General features: G+C 47.2%; 1 protein-coding gene across 5 annotated transcripts in view; it reads left to right on the forward strand.

The window, feature by feature from the left end:
• The window catches only part of SSH2 (slingshot protein phosphatase 2), an 85,781-nt gene that overhangs the window by 52,657 nt on the left and 8,799 nt on the right, over window positions 1–24,325 (forward strand). For 3 of the 5 annotated variants that reach the window (XM_065036824.1, XM_065036826.1, XM_065036828.1), the window contains 11 exons: window positions 1,547–1,650; window positions 4,646–4,710; window positions 8,411–8,532; window positions 10,947–11,015; window positions 11,764–11,829; window positions 12,952–13,146; window positions 14,961–15,054; window positions 15,173–15,301; window positions 17,134–17,180; window positions 18,599–18,745; window positions 20,989–21,189. In XM_065036824.1, coding sequence (XP_064892896.1) covers window positions 1,547–1,650; window positions 4,646–4,710; window positions 8,411–8,532; window positions 10,947–11,015; window positions 11,764–11,829; window positions 12,952–13,146; window positions 14,961–15,054; window positions 15,173–15,301; window positions 17,134–17,180; window positions 18,599–18,745; window positions 20,989–21,189 — 1,239 coding nt within the window. The remainder of the gene's footprint in view (window positions 1–1,546; window positions 1,651–4,645; window positions 4,711–8,410; window positions 8,533–10,946; window positions 11,016–11,763; window positions 11,830–12,951; window positions 13,147–14,960; window positions 15,055–15,172; window positions 15,302–17,133; window positions 17,181–18,598; window positions 18,746–20,988; window positions 21,190–24,325) is intronic. The other 2 variants (XM_065036825.1, XM_065036827.1) reach the window with 1 other exon arrangement.

The following is a 24,325-nucleotide window of genomic DNA, read 5'->3' on the forward strand; positions in this document are numbered from 1 at the left end:
GTCTAAACATTGGGATGCGCTACAACCTCAAAAAAGGTCTTTCCGAGTGTGCGCATCTGCCCTGCTGGAGCTCAGCAAATTGGATTTTCGTATCCCCACCAGGACAATGGAGAGGTGCCCAGAAATGTGCTTGAGGTTAGGGGGAAATCCAGCTTTAACACAAGCTTTTCTAATCCTTGTAGCAATAAAAACATAGTGGACAAAACCAATTGCTAAAGCAGTCGAACTCAAATCGTGAAACTAGAAGGTGACAGGTTTGTGTCATGTGCTGTCTGCTGGTTCTTGGTCACGTTTGATCTCCCTGCGATGCTGTTTTCAGTCGTGCTGAGGCTCACAAATGCCTTTGAGGAGCCACCAGAAGGTCCCCAGGGCTGGTGGCAGCTGATAGCAGAGCAGAAGCAGCCGTGAAGGTGGCGAGTTGGCGTGTTCCAGCCTTCACCTGCATTTGGGACATGGAATTTCTTCAAATAAATGGCGGGGGTTTTTACTCTATTATTATTATTTCCCGGTCCTTGTCTCTTAAAGGAAGGGAATAAATAATTAGTTTTGGTATTTGTTTAAGCAGAGAAAGGAACTAAGAAGTTCTAGTCCCTTGTTGATTTGCAGAGAGCAAGCCAACGTCTCTCTTGAGGCGCGGAGCTGCCGGGGTACGTGATGCCAGGGACTCTCCATCCTGTCTTACCATATTCATCAACCATCCTGTTGACCGTGGAATTGTTTCTGACTTTTTTTGAACCTTGTATGACTGTCTTATCAATTCTGAGGAAAGCAGGAACCTCTTAATTATGCAACAGGATGGCTTAATTGCAAAATCTATAGCATGTCTCGTCTTTTCCATGAGCCACAGCCATTAGAAAACTGCTGGAAGACACATTTAGAATATCAGCTGTTCCACAGAACTTGCGAACTCTTTATTGCCCTTTTCCACGAACCTCTCTCCTCATGTGCCTTCAGAAAGGGCAAAATCAAGGCAGGAAGTGATGTTTGAATTCATCAGCATTACAGTTTTGCATTTAATTTATAAGTCTTTGAGAGTTAATTATCGCACAACTCATAGACAGTAGTTTCATGATTTCTTAATCTGTTATGTACACTGCTGAAGGGAGACATTTGTTTCTGCAGGGCATCAGCTGCGTCTGAACCACAAAGCACAGGGTTAACAGAATCCGCAATTATAGCGATGCGTGGGCTCGCTGTATTAATCACCATTTAGAAATGTGGATCTCTCATCTTGACTTTCAAATGAAAATATAGCCATAGGTTAATCCCGTCTGCCTGCTCAGGTTCCACGTCTGCAGGCGAAACGGCACCAGGCATATGTTCTTGTGTTCAATGTTTCTGTGTTTATGTTGTTCTCAGTTATGTTTGCAGTATTTATATGAGGTGGGGAGTTCTTTACCAACAAAATAATTCAGTGTAAATCACTTTCCTTGCAGAAGAGCAGAGCGTACATTCAATGCCTTGAACCTCTCTTGTTCCCTTGCGTTTCTCCTTTTAAAGGCAATATAGATTTACCCTCATTTGCTGTTTGTCTCTCCCCTTGCAGCATCAGTGAGAGCTTCCTGACCGTGAAAGGTGCCGCGCTCTTTCTGCCGCGAGGAAATGGCTCGTCCACCCCCAGGATCAGTCACCGGCGCAACAAACACGCAGGTAACGTGTCACTGAGCCTGCTCTGTTCCCCAGGACACCTTCTGGAGTTGATTCTCACCAGACAACACACGTTTCTGTTTACACCAGCTGTGTATTAAAGCCACACCTGCCAGTCTCAAGGCTGCGATATTTAATGCTGATAGAAAAAAAGGTTTCCATACTCTTTTGTTTATACTGTAAAACCAAACAGATGAGTGGCAGTGGGGCAGCAATCATGACATCACAGGGAGTGGAGAACAACTGCCCCCCAAATATCATCCTGTAATTTGTGTGTGAGAGCAGGGCTGGAGGATTGCCATCCAAACCAAAACGGGTTATGATACAGGATGAGTAATTGTGCTTCCTGATCAGAAAGTAACTGGTTGTTATAGAAGAGAGGGAGGAAACACCTCTACGTGGTGGTGGAGAAACCTCTGAGCAACGTTGGTGTGACTTTTCAGACATGTGAGCAGAGTGAATAAGACAGAGTCAGTCATAATCCCGCCCTCTTTATCTGCTGAAAGTTTGATCTGTGTTTTTTGCTTGGACTCTTTGTTTGAAAAGTCAGTCTGAATAATGAAACTCAAACATTTCAGAGTAGGTTGCTTTTCATTGTGTTTTTATGGTGCTTATTAACCGATGGCATTTTTCAGGGATCAGATAGTGCAGGGTTTTCTGTTCCATTAAACCATCAGCAGGAGAAAACCAACATTGAGACCTTCAGACTTTTGTGGATGGGACAGAGACAGAAACAGAGAGGCTGGAATCAACTCTTTGCCAAAAAAGTGACCAGCAAAAGGTGATTTGGTTTGGTTCCAGGTGTAGATTTATTTGATACCATTGGGCTGTCATTCAGCTCTACACCTGGCAGAGTTACATACCTGGTGACTGGTCCACCTCAAAATCTGTTTACAAACATCTTTACAGAAAGAATTTAAGTCAAAAGGTGATTCATTACATCCACACAGACATAGTACAAGCAGTACCCAAATTGCTTTGAGTGAGATGCATGAATTACCAGTTGGTGTCTTGGCTGTACCTTGCAGAGCAGACATGCTGGATGCGTTTCCCTGTGAACCTGTGCAAGGCAGCACAAACAGCTTTCAAGTCTCTTGTTGCCTGATCGACTTGTGTGGGGGCTGGAGACCTTGGTGGAAAACAGTTGCTCATCTAATCAACCCAGAACTTTTAGGAGCCAGGTGCCAAGAAGCAAATCCGGTGTGTTGTAATTGCTTACAGCAAGACGTCTTGTACTGAAGAGGCTGGGTTGCCTAAGGGATGGGATTTTTGTTCTTAGAAGATTCTTTTTATTCCTGTCTCTTCAACTTACGGGGTGAAATTTACTGAGACATCAATGCTTGTCCTTTCCTCAGTTTCCCTGCTTGTCAAGTGATGTGAATATATATATATTTTTTATGGTGCTTGGAGATTTCACTGAAAAAATACATTTGTATGAGTGTGCACCATCTCTCTTTTCTGTGGGCTCTTCTAATATACAATATATATCAGCAGACCAAGACCCCAAGGGATCAATGTGTCACCTTCCTGAGCAGAACATCTGTGCCACCAAGATTAAACCAGTGGTATAGAGAGTGTGGCTCTGAGAGGTGAACCGGCCTTTGGCAGCGAGCATGTGGCAGAGAAAACTGTCTCCTTTCCTGGACTCCGATAATCCGTGCTCAACTTCCATTGCCGTGTGTGTTGTGACTTATCTCTGGCACACTCAGTTAGAAGAGGGGTGGAGAGCAGACATAACTTTCCAGTATGAAATTGCTGCCTATGGATGCAATAGTGTTTCAAGTGGCTACAAGAGCATTTCCTAGGAAGGCTGACTACCCTTCCCAACCTCCCTCTGTAATTCATCGGAGGTGCTAGAATCCAGCATAAAGAGTAAATGCGTAGCAGGAAATAATTAATGCTCACACCCATTTCTTTAATCATATCATCTTCAGCAATGTAAATCACTCGTTGGCAGATGGACTAGATATGGTACCAGCTGTCCATGCTCCTCTGGGTGGTCCTGTGCCCCAGGCCACCTGGCAAACGGGCTGGTTTTCAGGCTGGTGGCCTTGCTGTTGTGCTCCAACACTGGAGGCCAGAAAAGGATGCAACTTCCCCAGGGCTTTTGGCATCTCTGGGATACTGTAAATCACTCTTGAGATCCCACCCTAGCTGATGCTTTGCACCTCGCCTGCCAGCTCATAAGGAAACAAAAGCATCTGCTTGTCGCTGGACAATGTGATAGGAAGCAGCAGTCGTGCCGTGAATACCAGCAAAGCCGACAGCTCTTCACAGGACAGGATGTGATATCTTTGTGCTGATTCTGGCACGTTAAAACCTTTCCTTTGCTTTTTCTTAATCCAGGAAGCTTACAAAATGCCTTGTGTGTTTGGGGCTGAAAACGTCGATTAAAGCTGGCCAAGGAAGCCATACGTTGCTTTCCAACTCTGGAGCAACCAAGGCTGGCAGGGCAGGTGGGGAATGGGGAGAAGGGCAATAAACTTTCTGGGGATGGGAGATAGTGGAGCTCCTTGACTGACCCTTGCAGAAAGGGTCACCTTAGAAACTTCCTCTCTTGGTTTTTTTTGAAGTATTCAGATAATCTGGTAGTCCTGATAGTGTTTTCTTTTTCAAACTCTGGAAACTTTGTCTGTTAAACTGGCTCCTGATGTTAAGTTACTGGCAGCAGTAGGTAGGAACTGTTATGCCTTGGGTAGGGAGAAACCGAGGTGGAGCATCTTTCATTTCAAGCTACCTAGGACATGTGAACAGGACCTCTTAAAAAGCCCACAGGATTTAGCGGGAAAGACCGTGGCAAGACAGGAACAGGTGAGCACACGGAGCAAAGAGCAGCTGACTAAGAGATGGGGTTTTGTTATCTCTGAGTGGGTGGAAGTGACAACGCTCGTGTGACGTGTCAGGTTTCCTGGTGGACGTTTGCTCTGGCTGGACAGCCAGGAACTTGCATGTGATTTAAAGCTATTTTTGTACATTCACCTTTCCCTCCTTCCCGCAGGGGATCTCCAGCAGCACCTGCAGGCCATGTTCATACTGCTCCGCCCAGAAGACAACATCAGACTGGTAGGTTGGCTTTTTGCTTATCTGCTGTTAACGAATATAAAGGTTAAGTTCCACTTGGCAAATACACCTGTGTAATTCATTAAAGCAGTGGTGCATGTGTGTTTGAGTGGTTTCATCAGCAGGTTTGGAGTTTCTTTGCAACCACAAAGGCAGGAAAGCATCTAATTATGAAAGGCCTGCTTATTTGGTTCTTTAGTGAGACAAATTGCATGGCTACAAGACTGCCTTTGTCTGAACCAAGCACTGAGTACTTATGCTCTCAAGAACTCTAACAATTGTCAGAGAAGCTGAGTACGTCAGCTGGTGTCCTGTTTAAATCAGTTACCTCTGGCCAGTGTGAACACCTGCCCTTCCACCTTAGTTCAGTTGTGTTCCTCACTCTGCTCTCCTAACTTGCTGCGTCCCAAAAGGCCGTGGCTTATCAGGAAGGAGCAGGCAGGATCCCCATGTGGATGTGCACCTATAGTGAACCTTATCTTCCCGCGTTTCTGGGTTGTTGCCTTCTATAATGATGTAAAGAAAATTAGATATTGCTGTTCATAGCATTGGTGTGCTGTCCTAAAGACCTCCAGCAGCTGAAGAAGAGCAGTGAGGAATTTTGTTTAGGACATGTGGAAGTGCTCTACAAGGTCAGGCACGACTGCAGTGTGTCTGTATCTCTCATCACTCAATAGGCTGAAGTTTCTTTCCTGTGTTGTCTTGGTGCATCTTAGCAACGAACACCCAAAGCAGGATTGCCAGTGTCACAAGTGTCTTCTGGCACCTCTGGTTTGCTGAGTCCTCCTGAGCTGTGCTGAAGCTGCACTGATCTTATGAGTATAGCTAGGAAACAGCCAAGGTTACTATGGAATGCTTTAACTTTAAAAATGAATGCAGAAAATAGTTTGCTATAAACAATCTTTGTAAGCAGACTAAAAGACCTACTCCTGAGCTTTGTCAGGTGCACCTTGCTGTCCCTAAAATTTCAGTGAAAGTGATGGGAATGGAGGTTCTTGGTGCTTTTCAGAATCTGAGCCAGGGTTAGAACATTGGAAGCTATTGAACAAGTCATTGTTCAGCAATATCAGTGGCTACATTGTGTGATTTGGGACAAATTAGCCTTAACAGCTGAATAAGGACTTTGTGGGCTGAGACATAAACCCTTTTGTTCAGAGCTGCGTTTGGAATGCTGAAATCTTGCATGAGGTTAAGTTCGATAGTCTACTTGAATTTAATTGATTCTTGACGAACGAAGAGTGTGCAGAGCTGCAATAGACTCACTTATAAAATAATAGATAAAAATGAGATTTGAAATATAAACAGTGCTGAGAGAAATGCGTTCTCATGTTGGCTGCTGTCATTCGGGGGGCAGACTTCACAGCTCAGAGGGCAGCAGAGGAATCTAATCCTCAATAAACCTAAGCTTAAAATTTGGAACAACTCTTGTTTCTGTTGGAGCTATCGGCAGATTTTTCTTTAGCCTTCCATGAGAGCAATTATACCAGTATATGATCAGTGGGGTCTCTTAAGTGGTCCTTGGAAAGTCCCACCATAGTGACTAGAAGCAACGTGACCTTTGGCCACTGCTTGTCTAGCCCTGTTCTAAAGGGTCTTGTGCTAAGACCACATCTCCCATTACTGCTGGCCAAGTTGCTTTAGTGAAGTAAATTAAATTGTGTTAATCCTCTTGTTGCTGGACTGTCCTCAAGAGAAGCAGAACAGAGCTCATGTGTGGATGCCCAAGACACAGGGCAGCTGTTGTTCACCTGTACGTCTTTGTTTCTGTTTGAGGTTTGGTTCCTACTGTAGATAATGCCATTAACCACCAAGACCTTGGTGACTGCTTGCTCTTCTAGGTTGAAGAGCACCCTTTCTGTTCTGCTACCAGTGGTTAGTTGTAGAAACAACTGTCTTTGGCTCTTTCCACCTTGAAGCCCTGACCACTTTGATCCTCCGTGTTTCCAAAGGAATCCCAGTGACTCAAGGAGCAAGAACGAAAACAAGGCTGGTTTTAGCATGACTTATCCTAAAGAGATGGGGTGGGGCACAGTCTCTATTGCTGTACAGAGCACATCTGTCTGCTGGCGTCAGCATCTGGGTAGTTTCTGTTCGCCTTCAGTCCCATTGGACAAGTCTAGAAGTCAGCACCATCTCCTGCCTGCACTTGCTGTTCCACCCTTGTCACTAGAGCTGCTGCTCCCTGCAACGCCACTGGGAAGCTTTCCCTGCCGCTCTCAGCATCGTCCCCTGCGGTAGAGCCCTCCAGTGAAACGGCGAGCTCTGTTCCCACTGCCGTGTGCTGTTTTAAGCTTTGTGGTGGACTCTGCCACATCTTGTGGCCTAGAATTACTGGCTAATTGAGAAGTGAGGTGTGAGGAGGTCAGAGGAGGCTTCCTCTGAGCTAGAAGGTGCCATTCTGGCCTCAAGACCAAGTTAGAAAGAACTAAAGGAACGTGTTGGGAAAAGCAGACTATTGAAAGATCCCACACAATAGTTATTTTGTGAGCTTTTTTTTTTTAAGGATAAAATGACTGGTAAGCTGTTCTGAGCCATGACCTCCTGTGAGCCACCAAGAAGTGTCTACTCAAGCAGTGGGTCAGGAGGGCTGCTGGTGTTTGAGGTATTTCGGGTTCAGTTTGCGAAGGATGTCAAACTCTGCTTCGACCTTCAACCGTTGGGTCATGGGGAATTGAGCAACTGGGTCCCATTGCAGCAGGCAGGTGACGGCTCCTTCTTGCCCATGTTTGCTCTCTGTAGGCTCTGCTCGAAGTCTAAGAAGCAGTTTAACACTAAGGTAAACACTGAAACCAGCCAGTGTCTTGGGGCTGGATTAGGCTGTCCAAAGTTAGGATTTAGTATACAAAATTAAGACACTTCCTTTCTAGGGATGTCCTAGTTTCTTTAGTTGGGATCTTGTGACTGAAATAACTGCAAATGGCTTGGAATGGAGTCCAAAAAGTGTTGCAAGACTGCCTACTGCAGATGTTCATAGGCAAAACCTGCTGGGCTCCTTGCCCGGGCTCCTCACTAACCAGCAGCCTGGCTGTACCAAGTCTTGCTGGAGTCACTTCAGTTCTCGCCTCCTCGTGGCTTCTGGAGGAGCATCAGGCTTCATTGTAGCCTTTCAGGAGCTTCAGTGTTGGTGTGATGCCCACAACTTAGTTGCACAGCCGCTTTCTGAACGCTGTCAGTATTGGATATTTGGGGGAGTTTGGGGTGAAATTCAGGCATCCTGCTAGGTCTGTCTTTTGGCCCTGGGGTGCACATGTTTGTGGTAGGAGCAATGAAGCCTGACTTGTTACCTCTTCTGAGCAATCCATATCCAGCCATGGGTACACCCTAGGAACAGGGAAATCCTGCCAGCTGTAAGGCAGTCGTGCTGCTTCTGCACTGGGGAGCTGCTAGAAAAATGCAGAGGACCAGCAGGGAACCACGTGTCAATTAGATCCTGGTTCTCCAGCTGTCTGGGAAGTTGGTGGGAAGTCTCGTTGGAGCTGTTGCAGCACACAGTAGCTTAAAGGAAAGCTCCAGCTCTTTGGACAAAGCCCTCGGAGAGGTGAAGAGTACTTTCAATGCCAGCTGAGGAGTACGGACCATCCATACTAGTGCAAACTGCATCACTGCTTCTGCGCCTGGCACTCAGCATGAAAAGGTGGCTTGTCAAACAAATTGTGTGTGTTTTGCTGACTGCACTGCTTATCTCTCCCCTTCCTTTCCTCAGGCTGTAAGACTGGAAAGTACCTACCAGAACCGCACTAGATACATGGTGGTGGTGTCCACCAACGGCAGACAAGACACCGAAGAGAGCATTGTCCTAGGCATGGATTTCTCTTCCAATGACAGGTACTCACAGCGTCCAGGTGGGGGAAGTGCTTGTGTTCACCCACATGTCGAGTGTAGAAACCACTGTCTGGTGTCCGTGCTTTCTGGGGACAGACTGCTTCAAATTTTCCAGCCTAACACCTTTCCTGAGATCCACAGTACCCTTTTTATTTCTCTAAAGGAGGTGACAAATGGGAAGGCAACTGCACAGCTCAGTGTTTTCTCCATTCCTCTGAGTCTCAGGCTGCTGTGAGGACGTTAAGTGCCCTCAAGTGTGTCTAAATGGTGAAGTCCCTAAGCCCTGCATCTGCACACCAGAAACAAGGACAACTTGCATGCAACGAGAGAAAAAGCTGCAATTAGAGAAGCTGCACATCAGGGTTCAGCAGAGCAGCTAATAAGAAATTGACTGTGAGGAAGGCCCTTGCCCACGTCATGGCACAAAGGGCCTGACCAGAATGTCAGGGTTGCTGATGGCAGGTCTTGCACAACATGTGCGCTCCTCAGACATCAGCATGTCATCAGGGTTTAGTGCTTTTGCTTCATTAATTGAAGTTGCTGCTGACCTGTCCAAACAGCTGCAGAATGTGGCTGGGAAGCAGCTTTTGCTGCTGGAGTGACTATAAGCCAGGAGGCAGCACCCCAGCAGCTTCACGGGCAAAAGCTTTGGGTTTAAAAAGGGGCACTGGGCACTTTGGAGAGGGCAGGGGGCACGTGGCTCTTTTAAAGGGTCGTAAATTAGTATTGGACTATGCAGGTAAAGAAACACCTGGATATTTGCACCATTTTAGAAGGTTTCATACACATGATCTGTTCTAGCACAACTGCTACAGGAATGAGTTACTTTCAAGTAGTTATCAGGGTCACTAGAAAATCTTTTTGAGCTGTTAAGCTGCTAAGAAATGGCCTTCCACACAGCCTGCCGATCACAACAGCCACCATGCCTCATTTCAAGTGGCTTGATTTGGGTGCTTAGCTCAAGTGACGCCTGCCACAAAGGGGGACCAGCTTGATGCTGCCCCTGGATCCTGCTCCCTGGCACATGTGCCCAGCTGTAGCTCGGAGATGCTCTTGCAGTAGGGTAAGAATAACTTGTCCTTGCACAGGTTGGTGTGAGTTTGGAGGTTGCTGTTGGCTGTGATATACCAGCACAGCCACCTTTGATAACTGAGAGCTCGCTGGTATTCAGCCTCTAATAACATAGCAGGGTCATTTTAGCTTTCTGCTAGAGTTACTGAGATTCTGGATGGTCAGTCTGATACACCCTCCCCTAGCCCACTTGGTATTTATAACTCAATGTAGACTTGTTGCTATGGTCTCTGATAAGCGCTTGCTGAACAGTATCACTAAAAATACCCTGGCCACCTTGGGAAGCCTTTTAGAAACACATCTTTCCATGAGCTCATCTCATGTTGTCAACAGAAATAGCTGCGTGCTGCGATGTCTCCCTGCGCTGAGCACCAGTCGCTGCGAGGCATGTGCGTTTACGGGGCTTCATGTCTGTTGACCCTCTGAAGCCTCGAGTCTCGCCCTCTTCCCCCACTTCTCATGAGCTGCAGAGACTGGGGGTATTGAGTCTTGTGGAAATTTGAGAGAATTAGTGCAAAGCATTAGACGTAGCAGCGGTTAAATTCGGTTCTTTTTCAAGTTGATGATTTGAATATGGTTTATTTGACAACTTTAAGACATTCAGCTTTTTCATTTGACAACCTGGCACAGGTTTTCTTGGGGTTCCCCCACCGCTGCCTGTTTTCTTTCGCTTGATTTCTGCTTTTAACTTGGCTTTTTGCTCAGCCTCACAGAAAGCAGGTGACCGTGAGGGCAAAGAGGTCGGAGCAGCTGAGAGAGGAGCGGGGTTGCCAAGAGGTGTCTGTCTGAGCTCCTGTCCTGCTCACCCTCGGGGTGTGGGAGGGTGAAGAAGGGGCAGGAGTCACCAGCGGGTGACAGGCTGTGACCGCGAACCTGCCGTGCTGCCGGTCACCCTGCTGTGACACTGTACCTATCCCAGGTCCCAGCAGCTGTGGCTGAGGGACAAACAAGAAAACAAAGCTGTGGATTGCAAAATCAGAGCTGGAACCAAACCGCTTGAGCCTGAGAGGGACTAATCTGTAGAGAAAGCCTTGAGCTGACTGGAGACTCCGAGCCCCCTCTGACGTTCCACACACAGCTTGCTGCTCCCGAGTCCTGTTTGCTCTTCTCCTGGGCATGTGTTGACCCTTTAAGCTTGCCTGAAAGAATGTTCCTGTACCCTGTGGGTGATGATCCTTGCCAGACACCTGTAGAACAACACAGGCACTCTTTGTCTCTGAAGCAACAGTGGGATTTTTCTGTTTGTTTGTTTCTAATGGGAACAAAATCACTCAACCATTGCTGTGAAACTAGAATGATAACATGGTGGTGTGGTAGATGGGCTGACCGTCTCTTTCTTACTACAGTAGCACTTGCACAATGGGCTTGGTGCTGCCGCTGTGGAGCGACACCTTGATCCACCTGGACGGGGATGGGTGAGTGTCTGTTCTGTGTCCTGAGTCAATGTGTGAGATTACAGCACGGTGTATGGAGAAGGATCAAGCGATTGGGTCCAGCAGACCTGCTGCTTTTGACCTGTATCGGGTTAGGAGGCTCAAAGGCCCTAAATCACAGTGATTGTAGCAGCAAAGACCAATAATTGACTTATCTGTGAATAAACACGCACCGAGACAGTGGCTTGTCTGTGTGTTTAAGCTGGCGTAAAGGAGCTTTCACTGGTGAGTGGGTGTGTAGTGAAAGCTCCTTAAAGGGATCCTATTATGCGTTCCTCCATCACGCTTGCAGCAGGCAGTGTTCAGCAGAACATAAAATAAGAATGGTGTTTCTCTGCCAAATAGACACCTGACTTGCAGCCTCCTGTTGGGGCCAGTTACGAGGGCTGTCCAGTGCAGTGCGTGGAATGACTTTTCTTTCCTTGGTAGCTGCCCCAGGATCACTTTAGCTGGACTCTGTTGCTCCCAGCTGTGGCACTGAATTTGTGTTGCCAAGGTAAACAGCACAGCCCAGCACCATCCCACCGCCTTAGTTTCGTTCCCAAACAGCAGCTGCTTAAAGAAGTTATCTTAGAGCTTTTAGTGCGCTATTTTGATCTGTTTGCTAGCTGAACTCAGTGTGTGCATAGGGCTAGTCCTCTGCTGTTCTAACATGCTACAGACTATCAGTTATTAACTGAAAACTGGCTTTCGGGACACATTTTTACTGTGCCTCTTTTCCTCTCTCCAGAGGGTTCAGCGTATCGACAGATAACAGGGTTCATATATTCAAGCCAGTGTCTGTACAGGCGATGTGGTGAGTACTTACTATAATCTGTCCCAGTGATCCTTTTTCCAAGGTGTTTTGGCTGCTTGAGCTTTTAAAAAGCCAGGTGTTGCTTTGCGTTATTGGTATCTTGAGACCTACTCAAGCAGCCAGAAGTCTCCTTCAGAGACAGGGAAGGAAGTTTGATACCAAAGGAAAAAAAAACCCATGCAAGTGCTGGTATACAGCAGTGAGTTTATAATTCTGCTGCAGCTGCACCTTGGGCTCAGCTGGGGGCAGGAAGGAATTTTCCTTGCAAGGGGCTGCTGAATCCCTGCGAAGCAGAATTGCCTTGAGCATGTGTTTGAAATGTTTCTTTTTATTTGTCGTAAATAAGGAAATACCCACTGTGCATATTTTAGGAGTCTCTGTCTCCAGTGAGGCATGTTCATTGTGATAGCGAGAAGGAAAGAGAAGCTGCCTGCATTTTTCATTCCTTTTAGGGTGGTTCGTGTAAGAATGTAGTGGCCATCAAAGTATTTCTGGCACAAGCTGCTTTGCATTGCAGAAATACATCCCCTGTCAGGGTGTCATGCTACTGTGTCACACCAGTGATTTTGACCTGGATCCTTCTGATCCCAGTCAAAGATTTGAAACAAGCTAAAAATAGGAGAGGGGGATTTGTTTCCCAGCAGCAGCTGAAGAAACTTCTGACATCACTGGTGCAGTGAGGGAGGGAGAACACCTGAACAGCTCAGTAAAGTCAAGTCCTCAGCTCTCGATTGTGCAGCTCTCTGTGTCTCACTCCTGGGTGTTTGCCCCTGCAGTAGGAGCTGTCAGAGCACCCTGCCTTGAACAAGAACTCCCTGCATCTTAGTGATGGCTTAGGCAGCTGTAGCAGTTCTTAGAGCCAGAGACACAGGTGTCCTCTGAATTGTGGGCACCTTTGCTGCTATCCAGGCTTGTCTTGGCACGCTTAAGATGCAGAGGCTCTTGCAGCGTGTGGTTACTCACCTCCTTGGGGGCAGCCTCCTGCTCAGGGCTGTCACATATAGCACTGAGTTTGTACCAACTGATGGGACGTGAGCAGCATCCTGGATTCGGCTGCTGCTTTGTGCTCAATACCAGCCTGAGGAAGAAATTATAATCCTGCAAGTGTTTTTCCCTTTCTAGGTCGGCTCTGCAGAGTTTACATAAAGCTTGCGAGGTAGCACGGAGCAACAATTACTACCCAGGGAGCCTCTTCCTCACGTGGGTCAGTTACTATGAGAGCCATATCAACTCCGACCAGTCGTCGGTCAACGAGTGGAATGCCATGCAAGATGTCCAGTCCCACCGGCCCGACTCGCCTGCACTGTTCACAGATGTGTAAGTTGGTCTGGCTCCGCTGAGCCAAAGCGCTTGGCTTCAAGCACTGCAGTCTCCAAAAAAAGGAAAGATTCCACAAGAAATTACTCTTAATTAGGTATTAATGAGGAGAAGTTTCCTGTTCCGGGTAATAAACGGACCCCTGGTTAGGTAAACACCAGCTCTGGAAGTTTAGCCCTCCTGGGGCTCCCTTGCATCTCCTCCAGCCTCTGTTTTCAGTCTGGTTGCTTATCTTGGCGTTTAGGCTCACAGATCTTTGATCTTTCAAGGTAAATCCAATGTTACTAGAGAGAGAGGTGGTGTATCCTAGTACCTAAGCCTTCCTCTTTGCTGGTTTTGTCCTCTGGTTTCCAGACCTTGTGTCTCCTGGAAGGAGCAGGTTTCTCTGGACTTTGCTCTTAACGCTGACATGTGTCTGAGCACATGTTTAGAGTAAAACGGTCCTCCTTTTTCCTTTCTCAGTTAATTTTGCTGTAAAGTGTTTATGTATGGACTTCTGAGACCGTGAGCTCACCAGCATCTTTGTGGGCATCCAGCTGGTACACACAAAAATGGGGACAAAGAGCAGTGCAGTTTTCTGATAATTCTGAGGAGCTCTGCGAGTGTAGAACAGGACCGTTGAGAGGTCCCATGCTGTCTCCAGCCAATTTCTTAGATGTGTGGTGCTGTGTGGTCCAAAGCAGTGGCTGAGGTAGATGGGGAGACAGTTTGGAAACGCAAAATATAGGCTGTATCAACATTCAACATTTACAACCCCAGTAATTAGTATATGTCGATGGTACTGATACCATATAACCTCAAAGTGATCTGTGTCCAAATGTGATGCCGAGTGTGAGGGTTTAGTTGCCTGATGTGCAGAAGAAGAAATGACTTCACTAACAGTGTAACAGTGCCGTTGGTTGATTTATGCTCTCAGATATTTCCTGTTGTTGGAGTTCAGTGAGTGAATAATAATGCTAAGCAGTTGTTCAGCTGTGAAGAAGTCTTCACACTTGATTGTTTTTTAATGTACAAGGAGGGTGGCTGAAAAGTTTTGGCAGGCTGTCAGGTTAATATTCTCTTGTAGCTTTTCATATATAAATTTTATCTAACCCACCCTTTCCCCAGTGGCAGCAATTGAATGATTTCCTGGGGCACCTAGACAGCATTCTCTTAATTGAGTCCTGAAATAATGAGTGAGGTTAAAAGGACCAGGAACTTCTATGATTTTTGTGAACCACCAGTTGGACACCAGTAAAACAGAGACGTGTCTGTCCAGTTGCCGTCCTGACAGCCTTCCAGAGACACAGAAAGGTGGTGGGAGATGTCACTGCTTCTAAAGCTGCTGGGTGAGCCAGCTCTGTGCTGCTGCGCTGCTGCAACTTCCCCTGGTGTTAGTCGGGCTATTTTTGCAGCTGGTGATAAGGCCCCTGGCAGCAGGGGCTGGAGGAATGCGCACAGGCTTAGCTGCCCTCTCCTCTCCATGTAAGGAGCTGTGGAGCTGTTACCTTCCCAAGAAAGGTAGGGGGAGGCTTAGATATTGCTCCAGAGAGTATAATGCAGCTTTCCCAATTTAAATTTTACCAAATACCAGAGGTTCTCTGGATGACTACACTGGATTATGAGCATTCAGTTGGTGTCTTTCATATACAACTGGGAATCTAAACTGGGCTTTACAGTCACCTGAATTCTCTCCAGCTGAGGATGAGTCTGGGGGAAGTACTATGAGTATCTGAGACTCTGCAGAGTATCCAGTCTGTAGAATACCTGTGTAAAAAGCGCCATGAGTCCAGTTTGTTTTCCCTCCTGGTGACTCTCTTGCTTTCTTCTGATAGCCCAACTGAGCGGGAACGCACAGAACGGCTAATTAAGACCAAGTTAAGGGAGATCATGATGCAGAAAGACTTGGAGAATATCACGTCAAAAGAGGTGAGTGGTGAGGAAGCAGCACTGGAAGTGCTGTTGCGCAAACTAGAGAGCTCTGTGCTTGATGCTGTGAAGAAAGGCCAGAACAAAACCTTCATGTGTGTTCCTCCTCCCCACCCAGATTCGCACGGAGCTGGAAATGCAGATGGTGTGTAACCTGCGGGAGTTCAAAGAGTTCATTGACAATGAAATGATAGTGATCCTTGGGCAGATGGACAGCCCCACCCAGATATTTGATCATGTCTTTTTGGTAAGTCTAACAGTGAATTCAAGAGTAAACACACCTCAACTTTCCTCTGTGTTAAAAGGAGCTCTGAAGGAGACAGTGGCCCATCCTGGGGTTGTGCACTCTAGAGCAAGACCCAGGACACTAGTGCTGTTGAACAGGAGCAGCCTGGCTTCTTGGCTTCACTAAACTTTGCCAGAAGGGAGACAATCTTAATTCTGACTACTTTTCAGGGCTGTTCCCATTGATGTAAGACCAGGTTTGTAGCTTTAACTGTCCAGTGTACCCACACACCAAGTTCTTGGAGTATCTGTGTGTTTGGGAAGGGCATGACTACAGCTGAGGATGGGAGCTGCTGGCAGAGATGTGTAAGATTCAGGTGGAATGACGCTCGTGTAACATGGAAAGCTCTTGAGTTCACATGATCCAGGAGGAACAGAGGAGCTTAACAAAGAATCCTGGAGATAAGTCACTTAAGGAAACATAAACATTTTGCCTTTTCATGGTTTGCTTGCTTACTTGCCTTTTGTTGCTGCTGGGGCCTGTCTAATGACTGCACCTCTTCCTGGTGAGTCAGCGCTCCGTTGCTTTTCCCAGCCCTGAAGCCATGGACACAGGTTTGGTTGGGCTGTCTAGCCTGTGAGCTTGGCTCAACTTGAAACAAAGCCACTGCTCTTGGCCCAGCTGGTCTTTCCAAATGGAGAGAGCCTCTCCCAATCTCCTAAGCTTAGTGCCATGGCTCAGAAGGGATGATGGATGTTAATCCGAGTGCTCCCAAGAAATTGTGGTGGGGTAGAGCCAGGAAACTTAAAGTACTTACGATGTAATGGATTATTTTTTTTTGCAGACTGTGTGTTCTCCAGAAAGGGAGACCTGTTACAGGCTGCAGGGCTTGGAGTCTTGGCTCTGAGTGCGTTTAATGGGAACGAGACCTTTAAAATGAGGCTTGCAGGCAGCAGCGAGGAGAAGGGCTGTGGCTAATGTGTGCAAAGCAGCAATCTGCGGTGAGGAGCAGTGCTGCTGGCGCTGGGCAGCAGCTCGTTCCAGGAGCGTGTGTGCTGCAAGGCAAAGTTGTACAGCGAGGTCTCTGGGAGGCGTGAACTGTTTCCTTCCAGGTGGAGACAAGAGCCGTGTGGGATCCCGCTTCGGGAATGCTGAAATAAATAAGCAGGAAATAAGAGACCTGATGATGTTGGTGGTTGTGGATCAAAGGACAGGAGAAAAGGCTTTCACTGCTCTGGCATTGTTCTCCATACGTGTGGAAGCTGGTGGTTCCCAGGCCTGAATTAAATTATTCTTCCTTGGCCAGAAAGAGGCAACGTGAAGCTAAGTCTGGTGGGGTAGGGTAAATACAGCAGGGTTAAATGCGTGTTTCCCTCTGTTCACACAGGCTTGGAAGAGGAGATGATGGGGAGAAGAGGTGTAATCCAAGTGAGCTTATAGTGTTGCTGCCTTTGATGTGCGAGATGGGTGTTTCACGTATAAAGAGCACCTGGATGGTTTTAAACGCAGGCAGTCTCCCTTCTGTGGGGTAGAGCTGGCAGCAGCCTCCAGGGAGAGGATGGGGTGTTCTCATCTCTGCCGAGGTTCATTTGTCAGCAGTTTGCAGGAAGTGCCAGCATATGATGCTGGGCTCCTGCCTGCAGAGCTGCCTGTTGCTTCAGAACAGATTTGGTTAATGGAGCAAGATAAGGTTGTGAACATCAACCCTGTTACCACTCTTCTGTGTTCACCTTTGCTCAGAAGCCCCCTTGCTCTCCAACACTTGTCTGACCAGCTTCCTTCCCCCGTTTGCTGCTGACAGTCCCTGTGCCTTCCTTCTGCCTCATGTGTCCCTTTGCGTATTTTCCCTGCAGGGATCGGAATGGAACGCCTCCAATTTGGAAGACTTGCAGAACAGAGGGTAAGTAGCTTCAGGTCATCAGCTTAAAAGCAAGAGCCTGGCCTTCACGCTTGTCTGTGCAATAAACTCTATTCCCTACCTGCTGTGTAACCTGAGTCTTACTAAAGGGTTTGCAGATCTAAACAAGCTCTTGCTTCTTTCAAACTCTGCGTCCCACAAGCAGGCACCCTAAAGTAAAAGCATCTTGTTCCCTGACCTTGACTGACATCCCCTTGGTGAACAAAGGCAGGCAGCAATCTCATAGCTGTAAGTAGCAAAAAGCTGCAGTTACTGCACTGGGCGCTGCGTAGTTGGCTCCATGCCCTCTGCTCCGGCCTGTTGTTCTGGGCTGAGGTCTCAGCGTTACAGAGGCACTTCGGAGTCTGGACCTCCAGGCTGCAGCAGGAAGGAGAATATGTAAAAGGGCATTTGTTTCTTTGAGCGGGGCCCAGGAAGAAGGAAAATCCTGTAGCTCTGGGGCTCAGCACTGATGGGTTCCTCTGTCTCCTGCCCCTTTCTACCTCTCCAGCTTAAGCTGAGTGTCCTTTCTCTAGGCCAGGTGGATCTAAGCACCAAGATTTTGCAACTAAATCATTATTTGTGCCAAGCCAGTGGAAAAAACTAATCACTCTGCTGAACTGAGTTGATCGCATTGATAGCATTGACTCTTCTCATTCAGCTCAGGATCTGCTGCAGTTTCCTTGGGTCAGATGGGTACTGACTGCCAGGGATTTTGTACCTGCTGGGGAGAGGGGATGTCACTCCCTTGCAGTCTTCTTGTTCTGTCTGATATCCCAGCATGAGCCCAGCTCATAAGCATCTTACAAGTAACCCTGAGGACTCAAAATACTAGATATAATGTACCTAAATACCATATGCTTTCTCTAGCAGTTTTCAGAAAAATGAGGGATAAGAAATAAATCCTTCCCAGTGGCTCATTGTCTGTTACATCTCTCTGTAGTTATTTATGCATTTGTTTAACTCTGGTGTTGCTTGTGAGCTTATGTCTTCAATCCTCCTTTGTTGGTGGTGCAGCAGGAGGAGAGATTCACAAAGAGGCTTTGAGAAATTGTTGAAACATGAACAGTCTTTGCAGGAGATTCTGTGACACAAGTGTTGCACTTAAAATAGAGAGACATGAGCAAGCAGAATAACCTGACATACTATTGAGGAGGTTTCTTTCCAGTGTGGATGGAAGCCCTTTTATCAGAGACTGGGCTTTAAATTGCTCAGCAAAACCTTTTGCCTGTGTAGCTGCTGCTTCCTTGCACCAAGTTCTGATTCCCAAGGAGGTATGTTCAAGACTGCAACTTCAAATGCTTCGGGTTTTGCCACTCGCAAAGCCAAGGCAAGGCTGTTGTGTAGCAGCTGTGATCTCTCTCTGAACTTGCTGTGTCCTGCTCACTCTGCATTTTTATCTGCTGTCTGTTTCCATGCAGGGTGCGGTATATTTTAAATGTGACTCGAGAAATAGATAACTTCTTCCCTGGGCTCTTCGAATACCATAATATTCGGGTATATGATGAAGAAGCAACTGATCTTCTGGCTTACTGGAATGACACCTACAAATTCATCTCAAAGGCAAAGTAAGTCTTTTCAGAACAAACACGCTAAGCATTTTATATTTTACTACTGATTTTCTTCACTGCTATTCTTCCTTGCCTACCTGGGATCAAAGCGTTTCCATTGTGTAGCTTATGTCAAAGTGTTGGAGTTGTCTTCCATGAGTTTTCATTCTTGCGGGCGCTTGTGCGAGGGCGGGCAGGGCTGGTGAGGGGTTTCTGCCCAGCCGCAGTCCGGACAAGTGGAGGAGGTGATTTCTGTGCTGGAGAGAGAACAGTTTGCCTGGTGCTTAGGAAATGCAATGGATTTGCAGAGATACCGGTGGGAGGAAAGAGCAGTAACAAAACAAGTAGAGTTTAATAAAAGTAAGAAGGAAAACTTTATAAACTGAACATAAGCATAAGTTGTTCCATACATTATAAGGTTGTATGGTGAAGCCCACAGTCTGAAGATGATTTATTGTAGCGTAATGCTCCAGAGCAAACTCTTCCCTTTAACAGGAGGAAACGTCTGTGCAGGTCTCTGAGCTGTCACAGTGAGTAATCCAATAGGGTATGCTGAAAGTAGGGCCTTTTTACTGCAGAGAACTGCATCCCAGTTATATGAGCTGTCTCCAGTTAATTCAGCAGCCTTCTTCAGGGAAAGCTGCTCAGAAAGCAGATTGGCATATGTTGCCTTTAAAGTATTATTTCCATTATAGAAGTCTGTCATCTCTTTACTGGTGCTTGCAGTTTCTCACAGCATTGTTTGAATATTGGCTCTTTTGAACAAGTTATTAGAGACTTATTTAAGGTGGTTTCTTTAAAAGACATCATTCTATTCCCATAAATATTGATTTTGAAGTGTTGTCGTTCTCAGAAGTACTATTCTGCCCAGAATATTTGCCATTGGGGTTTAAATTATTGGGCCTTGGTACAGCGTATGAGGTGAGGTGCAGGTTAATCATCTCCCAAATTCAGGCAATTACAGTACCCCCTTCTTTGTCCTGTCTGCTTGTTGTGTTTGGGTTTTTTAAGTCACCAAAAGCATTGCATTGTTTTGACTAATTAGATTTGCGAAGGAAGTCTTAGAGCAGTCTAAAGGCTGCTGTTACAGCCCATTGTACCCCACGCAGTGCAGAGGTCCCTGTTTCGGATGCAGGTTCAGGCTCAGCCCGCTGCCGCCAGCCGAGGTCTGAGCCTGTCAAGGCACGTGACAGCGGGTGCTCTGTGGCCTCCCGGTCTGTCCCGGGGGAGTTCCACGTGGCTGGCAATCCAGAGCACCTTTCCTAAAGGAGAAAATTCAAGGTGCCAAACCAAGGTTCTCTCAGCCCGCTCCGTGCCAGTGCTGCCCAGCACACGGAGCTCACAGAGGAGGGCCATCGCTTTCCTCCTCGTATTTCACAGCAGATAAGTACTTCTTAACTCCTTGGAGCAGAGAGCTGGCTGCCCTTTCAGGCTCTGCACCAGACTCACCAAGCCCAGTGGCTGCTCGTTGCACTCAAAGGCACTGGTTGCTTTGCCTTCAATAAGAAAAATGGATTAAAGCAGAAGGATCTTCCATCTAATTGCAGCAGGTCATCTTTTCCATTCCCCTGCATTTGGACAGGTGCTGAGGTGAAGGACTGTTAAAAACAGAGCAGGGGGTTGAGTTTTCCACCTACAGACAGTCCTAAAAAACGGTGGTATCAATAAAAACCTGCCAGGTTGGTCCCTGAGGCTTTTGGCTGGATTTGCACCTACCAGTGCCCCCATACGTGGGGTTTCACACAGCTCACTAGAGCAGTTTTGGTCTTATTCAACCAATTGCCAAGCCAAATAATATACCATCAACATTTTGCAGTAGCAGAGCATCTGTGCTGGGGCTGCCCCAAAGTGCTCAGGACCTTCCAGGGACGTGTTTCTAAACTGGAACGCCACATTTGTGTGATAGATGCTGTTTTTATTTGGAACACGGCTTGATACAAGGAGTCCGTTTGGGCTGAGTTCAGGGATGCTGTATTAGTCTTTAGCAGTCTTAACATCAGCAAACAACCAATGTTTGTCCAGTTTGTCATTAAAAACTTCAGAAGAGCTGTTGTAACAAAATCTATTAAGAAAATTAAGATATTGTTCTTCACTTTCCTTGCGTGTCTTGCTCCAATTTGCAAATTGGATTATCAGCTCGCATCTCAGAGACTTCAAAATGTGTTTGATAATGCCCTAGTAGAGAATTTTGCTGTTTTCTCAAGCTTCTTAGAGGCTGTGTTTTCTGTCTAATGACCTTCTTTGTCTTTCTCCTGCTCCAGGAAGAACGGTTCCAAGTGCCTGGTGCACTGCAAGATGGGGGTGAGCCGCTCGGCGTCCACGGTGATCGCCTACGCCATGAAGGAGTACGGCTGGAACCTGGACAGAGCGTACGACTATGTGAAGGAGCGGCGCACCGTCACCAAGCCCAACCCCAGCTTCATGCGGCAGCTGGAGGAATACCAAGGGATCCTGCTGGCCAGGTGAGCAGAATCACCCGGATTACCCGTGTTAAGGCATAACGAACGATTGGCTCCGTTATTTTAATTAGAACTTCCGTCACCATGTTAAGTAAGCTCGTGGTTGTCTTGTGAGAAGATAGCGCTCTGTTTTCCTGGGTTATCTCAGCTGAGCCTGGGAAAATAAGTGTAATAAAGAGCTTTTAGGAGGCTATTTGGCATCTAGGATGGCTGGTTTTTAGAGAGTAGCGTCCTGCGAACTGCCATCCGAGTGCCGCATTCAGAGCTGTGCACACTCCAGCGGGGATAACTGATGTCCCTGTAGCTTGAAACATCACTTGGCAGGGAACTCGCTTTGTCTCAGCCTTGCAGGTCCCTGTTGAACATGCTCCTCCTCAGCAGCTGGTCTGGTTTTATTTAGATCCCGTCGGTAAGTGTTGGTGTTAGAGGAGGGGACGGGATGTTCTGTGCATTGCAACAGCGGTTTTGATTCCTGTGTGCAGTCCTGAGGCTGGTCTGGAGCTGGGCCTGGGTCTGGGCAAGTGTTGTAATCCCCAGGCTATCACCCAATTAGTGAGAAGACGAAAATATTGCATGTTTCTGAGAAATCCACTTGTAAGCTGTGTGAAGCAATATCTTCACGTGATCGGCTGGAAGGAGGTAGTGATACTCTGTGTTTCGCCAGATTACGGTATTTTGTTTAGGATCGTGGTGTGCTTTGCCAGGGAGCCGATCTGAAGCAAGCAGAACTACCCCAGCTGAGCCTCCTGCTGCAGGAGGTGGCTCTTAGCATGTTTTGACCAAATTAATTATCTCATAGCTTCTTTGTTCTGTTGAAAGGTGCCTGCTGTTTCTTTACAGCACCTCAGGTACTCATGCCCTCTTTAGGGCACACTTCTCACGTTTGTCTTCTGCTTGGTTTTGTCTCTTTGAGTCTGTCCTGTCGACTTGTGAAGACATCCCTTCCCTTTTTCTGTGCTAAGGACTTACCATTCCTCCTTTGCTCTCCACCTGCACCCAGCAGTCTCGCTGTCTCTGCTGCTGGGCTGGGTCTGGATTCCCTCTTTTTACACCAAACCCCTGGTGGAAACTCCTCCTGTCGCTGAAATGTGCTGCTTATTTCCCTCTCTGTACAGATGAGCATCCTGAGGTCTCCTCTCAGCCTATTCCCTGATCAGGTGAACCCACAGGATCCTTGTCCTCCACCTGTCCCCATCTCTGCCTTCTCCCCCTCTGCTCCCCAAACGCTGACTGCCATAATGACTCTTTCACTCTGAAAAAGCGGCCAAGTCATATCAAGTCTCAGGATAGACCACAGTGGAATAGATACTTTAAGAAAATTGTGCTCTTCTGGACTGAAACCCTTTGAGACAGACCCCACACCTGTCTTTGATGCCTTGTGTGGCACCAAACGTGCTGCTGGCACCAATTAATAAAGGTCAGTGCTTAACTCTGAGCTAGAGGTGACCTGACCAGTGTGCTGTGCTACAGGTGGGAGATTAAATCTCACTGGGGTAAACTGGATGGAAGAAAAGCTTTTCAGATGGAAAAGCACATCAGGGTGCTGTGTGACAGTTTGGTGAACACCTGTGAGCAGCCCTGGGCTGGTGGCAGCTGGTGTGTCACATCGTCAAGCCCTCAGCCCTACAGCTGGTGTAGGTAATCTGCCAGTCTGGTAGTTGGTGGCACACCTGCAAAGCCCCCCCGTTACAAACATTTGGTTAAGGAGTCAAGTCTTTCTTGCTGTTGTCATTTATATGGTGTGTTGTTCCCCTCCTACTCAAGCACCCCACTGCTGCTGACCTACTCTGCAAGTCCCCATGGAATGGCATGAACGGGATTACTTGCGAGGCTTTAAAAAATGCAAGAGCAGTGCATTACAGCTCTGTGTGTAGGACTGAAAAGCCTGCAGTAAATGGAGCTTCACTGAAGCAAGGAATGGCCTCTCTGCTGCAGAAATGGTCCCGCTTTATGTGGTTCCTTTCTCAGCTCCAAATTACTTTTTCTCCTCTTTCTTCTCTGTGTTATTTAGCTTTGCCCTCTGGCTGCCTTTTTTATGGCAGTGGTATTCCAGGACAGGTTAAAAAGAAAAACACCAAAACAACAACAGATTGATGTTCATGTGACAGCTCCGATTTCAGAGGGAAGGTATGTGAGGGCAGCCATGTGCTCACGCTATCTAGTTACGGTTTTGTGTTGGGATTATAGCAACTGGGATATGTTTTCCACCTGCAAAATGAAAACCCCCCTGCCTGCTTTTAGTCAAAACAAGTGTGTTTTGCTCTTTGAGACTGTCATGCTTCTTGGGTTTATTTAAACTGTCCCCTCCCTATGGTGATAGACACAGAGAAAAAGAAGCTGAGCCAGCCCTGTTTCTTTTATTAGTTATGGATAAGTTACAGAAGAACAGTGTTTGGGATCCCCTGTGCAACTTGTGAATCAAGAGCAATAGTTGGGCTGCCCAGGAGGGGACATGAGCTCCTGCTTTTAGCACTTGCGGGTTGTAAGGCTGGAGAAGTGTGAGGTTACGAGTAAATACAATCCACCTCTCCCAACGGTTGTTGCCATGTGTTTCGATTCTCAGGTCAGGGCTGTGCTGGGCAGGTTTGCTTTGTTCGTGCACGAGGGTGATTATGACTTGCGGAATCAGATGCGCAGTTGAGCGCTGGATTTGAGCACTGAGCACCGGAAAACAAAAACAACTTCTCCCCAGGCCACGTGAGCAGAGATGTGGGAAATCATTGGTGTCTCATACGGAGCGTCAGTGACAACCTGCCTCACAGCCAGCCCTGCTTCTGCTGCCCCTGTCAGACTTCGCTCCCAAACCCATTAGAGACCCCCAGAGCAAAACTGTTTGCCCCGCTCTCCTCTGAAAGGACCAGATTCCACCCTGTGTCCTACACGAAGGTTGTAGCTGATTATGGGGTTAGAAAGCAAAATCTGTGAGGGATTATTTTCCTTAGCTGTTGGGCACCCAAAATTAAACAGGTATATTGTAATTAGTTCAATAGCGTCTGTTAATTAACTTACTGCAGCCAACAGACATGTCTGGGAGCGCCTGCTCACGCTGGCAGGGGACTGGAGAGGTTTTGCAAGGTCTCCTGCAGATCCAAGGACCTTTCTGTGGTATCTGCTCTCCTCCTAGGGGCAAACGGTGGAA

The sequence above is a fragment of the Columba livia genome, chromosome 20, assembly GCF_036013475.1.
Source record: "Columba livia isolate bColLiv1 breed racing homer chromosome 20, bColLiv1.pat.W.v2, whole genome shotgun sequence".
NCBI classification, from domain to species: domain Eukaryota; kingdom Metazoa; phylum Chordata; class Aves; order Columbiformes; family Columbidae; genus Columba; species Columba livia.